At 42.0% G+C, this 8,253-nt stretch overlaps 1 protein-coding gene across 1 annotated transcript in view; it reads left to right on the top strand.

The window, feature by feature from the left end:
- Positions 1–145: 145 nt before the first annotated feature.
- The window catches only part of LOC133963673 (arf-GAP with coiled-coil, ANK repeat and PH domain-containing protein 3-like), a 55,267-nt gene continuing 47,159 nt past the window's right edge, over positions 146–8,253 (top strand). The window contains exon 1 of the mRNA XM_062398271.1: positions 146–337. Within this exon, the coding sequence (XP_062254255.1) occupies positions 291–337 (47 nt within the window). The 5' untranslated portion in view covers positions 146–290. The remainder of the gene's footprint in view (positions 338–8,253) is intronic.

Raw genomic sequence — 8,253 nt, 5'->3', positions numbered from 1 at the left:
CAGGCTGTAACTAGTGGGCGCTCTCCTCTCTCTTATCATTTCCCAGGCTGCAGGTTCGCCTCTCGCCTGTCTCGGCAGCAGAGGCGGTAGTGGAGTACATTGTGGTGTAGTAATCCGCCTCCTCGCATTTAGTGTCACGGTGCCACCGGGAGAGAGGTGACAGACTGCTGCTGCTGCTGCGTACCAGGGTACACACCACCTCACCATCCTCAACCAGCCTCACACCACATCCCCGCTGCGGGGAATGACATTGGTGGACTGAAGTGGGAAATACACGAGAACACGCAAACATGACGGTGGACTTTGAAGAATGTATAAAAGATTCCCCCAGATTCAGGTAAGGCGGCTTCTCTCATTACAGCGGTGCGCAAAAATGGCACACCTTCTTTTACGCACGTTTTTTTTTTTTTTTTTTTTAGACGGGGGGCTCAATTCGTCCTCTCATGCAGAATTTGTGGAGACATCAACAGGGTGAATGATACAAGATGTGTGTGAATTCATCCATGTGCTCAATGACCGGACGGCGTTCTTTATCTTTTGTCTATTTTGCTCAAATTTTTCTTGAGTCTTATTCCTTAGAATTTGTACATGTCGTGATTTGGTGGTTTTTGTGTTATTTTGTGATAGACCTGCATTTGCTGGTAGTCATACGTGTGTCGGTGGCTCCATATGTGACTGTCTGATTTTCTTGGATAGGGCTTGTAGCTCAGTGCATGTGAGAGGAGGGACACTCCATGTCTCGCACAGTGAGGATCCATTTTCTTCAGCGTTAATAACGTGCTTTTTATGATGTCATGTCTTAATTAACGATTTAATAAAGATCTATATCATTGTGCACAACAAAAATCAAAACGACCCAGTCCATACGACACAAACAAGTGTTTCACTCTGTGTGTGAGAGTGTTGCAGCAGCATGGCACACAGGTTGGGTGCAGTGTTCTCATTCGTTCATAGAGGAGGCCATGCAGCCCCACACTGTGTCTCTGTGGTAGCAGACAGGAGAGGAGATGTCCTTGCAGCAGCAGCAGCAGCAGAAGCAGCAGCAGTAGTATAGTACTGATGGTGGTGGTGGTCTGGCTGACAGGCAGCAGGCAGCAGGGAGAGGAGAACGCTCTCTCTCCAGGGATGGAGCTGGTATCCTGGGCACAAATCCAGCTGCTCGGCCCCTCGCCTGCTGCCCACTGGAGGATTGTAGTTACACTCAGTCCACGTGCCAGTCTGGCTGCACTCCTGTGCAGGCCGATGGGGAAACCACCAGTGGAGACTCTACCATCAGCCAGGCCAGGGATCCCCTGTTAATTATGTCAGGTAGCTGGGTGGCAGATATGTGCTCAGTGTGTCGCATAGAAGGAGCAGAGTGATAATACATTAGAGACAATGTTTGTGTTTGCTTGTTTGATTCTTCTGTTTCTCTGTTTGCCATTTTGTTGCATCCCTCTTCCCCTCTGTCACGCGACTTCTCTTGAGCATTATGCACGACCGCAGACAAACACACAGCCAGTGATTTGAGTAAGCAAGCAGACAGTGGCAAACAAGGAAGCGACTGAGTGAGTCAGACGTTCAGTTTGTTCCTTAAATCCCGTCTCACTCCTCAGCGTTGATGAATGGCTGAGATGGAAGGTCACAGGAAGAGACAGAGAATCAGAGCACATTCATAAACTTCCCTCTTTTTATCGCAAGGATCCCTTTCCCATGATCTTTAGAGCGATGCTATTTGGAAAACTCCAGCACTGATAAAATTAAGTGGATGTCTCATTTGATTGGTTTTACGAGCAGTAGGGGAAATAAAATGTTGCATAGTGTGGTTACAATTTGGTGAAGGCAAACTACTAATTGGACTTAACGTCAGTCTTTCCAGGTCAACGTCCCGTCATTCCACCAAGTTTCATGGAAATCTGTTCAGTAGCTTTTGTTCAATCCAAAAATACTCAACCCACCTGCCGGAGGTATTTATTTTGAGGACATTGTGATCACCTGACTGGAAGACAAGGTACTGTGTGTCCAAAAGAGAGTCTGTTCTCAAGGTTTACACAGGCAGCCTGAAGAATGGCTGGTTTTACATGATCATTTATTTCAAAAACTGGAGCCGGTGTGCTGTCAGTGAGCCATACAGTATAATTAAATGCAGTCATGGCCAGTCCTGCCTGTCTTCCAACTCATGGTGCTCACACACACACCCTCTATCTGCAGGTCCAAACTTGTGCCAGTTCTTTAATTGTGTGTGTGCATGACTGGGTGAACATGAAAGAATGTTTAAGGTATGCCTGGGTCTCTCTTACAAACACTTTTTTCATTCTCTCCCGCACTTTTTCTCTGTTCGCTGAACTCTATTGTTTTCCTCACCACTCTGTCTTTTATTCAGCCGTCACCTGCTACTCTCATTCATCCTATTACAAAAGATGAGATGATGCCTGTGCACCTGCCCGTAGTTGTTGGTAAATGGTTGAAATCTGATTCCCATGAGACACACAGATTTTTACCAGCACCTGTTTAGTTTTCTGCTTGTCCACACTGGTGGTTCACAGATATTATCATTATTATGGTTTCATTGTGATGACGGTGCAGAGCTGTGGTTGCACAAGTTCTCAACGAGGTCCTTATTATAAACTGAAAATTGACTTGAACAGATTTTGATAAGCAGTGCTGGACATAGCACATGACTCATTGTTTTACTCATCCAATATAATCCCAGTGTAGCCCATTGCTTTTTAATTTAATAACCTTATAGTTACTGGTCTAGTGATCCTAAAGCAACATATTGCATAATCCTTATTGTATTTATATTTATCTTTTCATTCACTGTGGTATAATGATATAAGTATTAATATGCATATGTGGGTGTGAGCCGTTGCCTAGCAACTGCTCCTATAAGGGAGACCAATGAGCACAGGTAGAGAAGAGAAGAGAAAATGTAAGAATGGGAGAGAAGATGGTGATTTGCAAAGACAGCAACATTATATTACAATTTACCATAAAGGGAATAATTTCATTGTGATGACTAAGTGTTGTCTATAAGAATTGACTTCTTTCAGATCAATACTTAATATGAGAAGGTTGTTTTGTGTCTGCCCAAATATTTTCTGTAATGTTTTGTTACATTTGTAAAAGTGAAGTGACCAGCTTTGTAAATAGATAAATCAAACTAAAGTGTAGTTTTGTATTACCTGCATGTTGAATTGTTTATATTTCATTGTGATATACATCAAAAAAGAATGAAAACACAGATATTGCCTCCGGCCACAGTTGTCTGAGGTCAATGAGTGTAGGTGTAAACTGATGTGGAGAACCAGCTGCACCTGTCTGCCTCTCTCTGTCAGTTTCCTCTGTGTCCCCCCCCCCCTTCCCCCTCACAGTGTGTACAATGAGCATCTGGCGAAACAGACAGGTTGTGTAAGTGACTCAACGAGATCAAGAGAGGGACAGGAAGGATCAGACAGGCAAGGCATAGAGTTGTAATGCGCGGTCCTCAGGGTCAATACTGAAACACAATAGGGTTGATTCACAACAACACTAACATATTCAGATAAACCAAAACCAGTGTCCATGTAGATTGTATCTTTAGTGGTCAGTCATTTCCGATATGATAGTGTTACAATCACTTACCTTTAGATCTTCACTTGAAAGCTGCCAAACCTGCACACTGGCTTCTTATAATGACAAAATAATCTCTTGGTATTTGTTTTTCATTTCATACGCAGAGAATGCATACCTCCTACAAGGCTGAATGAATTGAATGGGTTCACCCTTGGGTCGAGCCCAGAGACTGTATGTAAAGATAGACGATATGACAAGAGTGAAGCCGAACCTTAACCACCACCTGGTGGCTGGCTGCAGTGTAGGTCATAAGGCCGGCCTCCTCCATGTTGGTAGATGCGTCATGGACCAAACAAAAAAGTTAGATACACTTTGAATAAATTTGGTCTCTGTCATTTGAGGTTAGTTCTTATCACATTGATGTTTGCTCAAGTGTTTTTTGGGGGTAAGTTTGGTTTTAATTGGTTATTTGATGCTATACAAACTGGGGTGAAATATCCTGATTGACAGCTGGGACTGACTGGTCATGTACATGTGTATGATACTGTGGCTCCATCTGCGATCACTGAGCAGGCTCCAAATGCACGAGATGGCAGTGTTTGTGTACGTGTATATTTTACTTTCATTTCTGGATAGTGGAAGTGACTTGCATCCATCTTTATATGCAGTCTATGGTCATGCCCCTTTCCCTTCACAACATTTCATGTTAATCGTTTTATTAGTTTTTGAGTAGTCCTGCTACGAGACAGATGGACAAGTGGCAATTAAAATGCACAACCTCCCTGGTTGAGGTAATGTTAAATGTTGGTTGATGTCTAAATATTGTATTTATCTAATCTTATCTCAGCAGCATGGTTTGCAACCCAGAAGTCATTTTCTGTTTGTTTTCTTTTGCAGCGCGTGAGATCAGCTTTACCCGGGCGTTTTCCTCCTCTGTGGGTGCTATGGTGACCTTCAGGGGAAAAAACTGATGAGAGGTCACAACCTGTCAGCGTTCTTTAATAGAGGTGGCTCTCTAACCCCATATTCTGTGGGAAACGTAAACAAACTAGAGCTTATTATGTTGACTGAACCAAATTGGTATTTTTTCCCCTTCCCTTCCTCTTCACTTAAATAACAAACAAGGTGTGAATCCTCATGCTGTTTCCCCAGCTCCAGTTAGTTTTGCTGTGCTCCATATTAAGTAAACATAAACCCTCTTACTATGAATTAATTTTAATGAAGTCTGAAGAGAGAGTGAAGAATGTCTGGAGCTTATATAGGCCTGCAGTAATGGATAAAAGATTTGAAAGCGCTTCATAACAAGAAGCTCTCGGTCCTCTTATTCCTTATTCCTTGTTCCCTGCATTATTTTAAAAGCACGTCTCTGTTTATTGACAGATTAAAGTGCCATTTGATGCTCCAGATAACCGTCTGGCGCCCTGGTTTCTTTTAACTGTCTGGGTTTTTATTCCCTTACCTGCATCATCATCACCTACAATCCTTTTTTCTTTACACACGTCACAAACTCGGTTGTCAGAGATAATGGATTTTGTTTCGGTTAAGTCGCCTGTGGAATATGTAAATCTCCAGCACCGCGCTGCTGTTTCTATGGGAGGGGAAGTGGACTTGTCGTTGCCATGGGTGATCAGTTGCTCTCCTGGGCATGGCGACTGCATATCCTCCTCCTCCCTCCTGGATGCAGGAGGAGACTAATATCTGTCCACTTCATCGCAGGACCACACACAGCTGTTTGTGGCGTGTGCCAGCGGGCAGGTGTGTGTGCCAGCAGAGAGGGTGAAGGTGTATCTACTCACAGAGTATAATAGAACGGCACACAATGACCTTCAGGGAGGGTGGATGGTTTTATGGTAGATAATAAATTGTATTAAAGTGATGAACAAAATTAGCTGTTGCCAGAGAAGGTTGACGCTGATGTCCTGTGTGTTTTACTGATGTGATGATGCTTGGAAAGCTTCCCGGGCTGGAGACATTGAAGTATGACGTGCCAGCTTTCAACTATACACACTCCGTGCCCTTATCAGTTGGTCTTTTACTCATTTTGGAGGAAACCTCTTTCAGAGCCACTGTGACCCACTGAACTTCACCAAAAATAGATCCTAGTCTGCAACATCCTCTGCAAAACATTTAGAATTCCAGACCACTCACATTAAGTTGCTAATGTCAAGACACTCATTCCCAGCCACTCTCCCTAATGCACCCATGTACACAGGAGATGTGCTCTCTCTCTCGGCAAGAGAACGACCCCACAGGCCTGGAATCCCGATCCTCTTACCCTCCATATATGGAGGTTGTCTCCATCCGTTTCAAGGCTTTTTCTAGTTATTGTAAAGATGAAATTGCTCTGCTTGAGGATTCGTTCTTTTCTTTAAACCGCTAAGACCCAGACTTTAAATCGGTGTTGGAAAATGCATCATAAAGTGCAAACAAATCTCTGACATTTGGCCCTAATCTTGAGGGATTTGCCCCCTAAGCAATAGATTTTTTTTTCTTCGAAAGGTATAGAGAGGTCAAACAATTTATTTACGCTCCCACACATGGGGTTTAATATCTCTACGGGGGCTCTAATGGATGAGCAGAAGTATTAAATATATTAAATCTGGACATTGGCGCTGAAAGAAAATAATGTAAAGAATTGCTAGATTAATTTTGTAGCATTATTTTTGCACTTTTGAGATGTAATAACAGTCAATGTAATGTAAATTACAGTTTATAAATCTAAACAACGACAATGTTGTCTAGACTATTGAATTCGAGCAGAGAGAATATAGATATTAAATACTGGATATTTAAATTCTCTATATGAATCTGCAATCCCTGGTTCACATTATTTATTTGAGATTCAGACCAAACAAATTAATTATAGCATTACATTTTTAGTGATGTTTATCGTTAACATACATAGAACCTTCTTATGCTTATAGGTTTAAATATATATAGCTATTATTTATGTCTATATATGTACAGTATAATAAAACAACTTTCTAACACCGTAACTAACCCTATAACATTTTTATAAATTAACATTGCTTCACATTTATGTTAAACTGTTGAAAGGCTTTGTCCCTCCTTGTGCTAAATCTATTAGTTACAGTATGATGCAGTTGTTTTAGATTACTTCAAGTCTAATAGATACATTCTTGCATTATGGGAACAAAGCTTTCAAAGCTGGATCTACAGAAGATGGAGGATCAGTTTAACTGTAATACGCTGCTTCGTTCCTGCTAAGTTCCTGATGATGTTAGTGGTGAACTCAGTTAATGTCCTTCTCCACAGGATAGCATCATTTTAACCACAACTTTACCCTTTTAAACTCTATTGACCTACAAATGTCACAATAAGACAACGTAGAACATCAGGGCTTTAAAAATATCTTGACATTTCCCATCAGTCTGCATGAATATTTCAGTTCCCAGTGTGTGTGTGAGAGAGGCCTTGCTGGAAACACGTCTGTCAAGTGTAAAGTATGTAACATTGTGGTTGCTGGATATGGTGGTAGTGGTGCTGCTACATATTTACAGATTTGTGTCATTGTCTTTCTCCTAAACAAAGACTATCCACTGTTGAAAGTGGATGGAGCAGGTGAACAGAGGGCAGCCCCTCCCTTGTTTTTCCTGTATGGGTGCATTGAGTTGATGCCCCTAGATAATGGAATGATGTCAGACTACATGAGCGCACCACTTCAGTGAATTAGAGCCAAACTAAGTGGCTAAAAAACGAGGCCTGCGTCCCTGCTCACATGCATCTCACATGAGCTTGGGTTCTTACCAATAAACGGGATCTGAATGCGTAATCAAGTGGCATCACACATACAGAAGCCTGAAACAGATGTCAAAACAATAAGGACTATACCCAACAAGAAGACTTCAGAAGGAATCGTCATTCTCTACCTGAATATAAAACATCATGTAAGAAGAGGTGTTTCACTGGCAGTCAGTGGTGATTGATTGAATTAGCATTACACATTTTTAATAGCTGCACATAGATCAAGGACAGTTTTGTCATGAGACCAGTTGTTGAGTTGTTTTTGGAAGCTGAAGCTGTTACAAGCCAGTTGATCAGAACACTCATGGAACAATTGAATGGAGAAACTTATTATCTCTAATGTTACACGGTGTATCAGATTGTACCATATCATTTATAGCAATGCTGCTACTGTGTTTACTAGTTGAACCTGAATATGACATAATTTAGCATAATATCAGAATTAATTTACCAGATCTTATCTGGGAAACATAATAGAATCAGAAATGGTTGTGACCTGTTCTGGGGTTAAATAAAAAAGCATCAAGATAGATGATTTATTTTCTGTTATCTGAATTTTAATGGCACAATCCACATGCTCTGACTAAATCTTTTTCCAGGGGATAGTGGATATGAGCACAGTAATGAAGCCTGCATGTGCTTTCTATCAGCTCTCATTGTCCTTATCTGGCTGTGCCACACATGCATGATGTGTGTGTCTGCCGGCTAGCATGTAGGCTAATCATATTCCTGTCGCTGCTGGGATGTCAGGCGTGTGCAGGAGCTTGATGTGCCCATGAGAGAACATCAGTCCAGCACGTGGACACTGAGTCCACGGTGCAGCAGATTTTCTGCCGCTGTGCTGCACGTGTTGCCGGGGGACTTAGTGTGGGACCCATTTATGAAATAGGATTATCAGTAACCACACTCTCTGATTAAATCAACTGGATAGCCTACACACCCTATTACAGCTCA

This window comes from Platichthys flesus, chromosome 2 (assembly GCF_949316205.1).
Source record: "Platichthys flesus chromosome 2, fPlaFle2.1, whole genome shotgun sequence".
Lineage (NCBI taxonomy): Eukaryota > Metazoa > Chordata > Actinopteri > Pleuronectiformes > Pleuronectidae > Platichthys > Platichthys flesus.
Note: the sequence above shows the minus strand (reverse complement) of the source record. Positions and strands in the feature narration are given on the sequence as shown.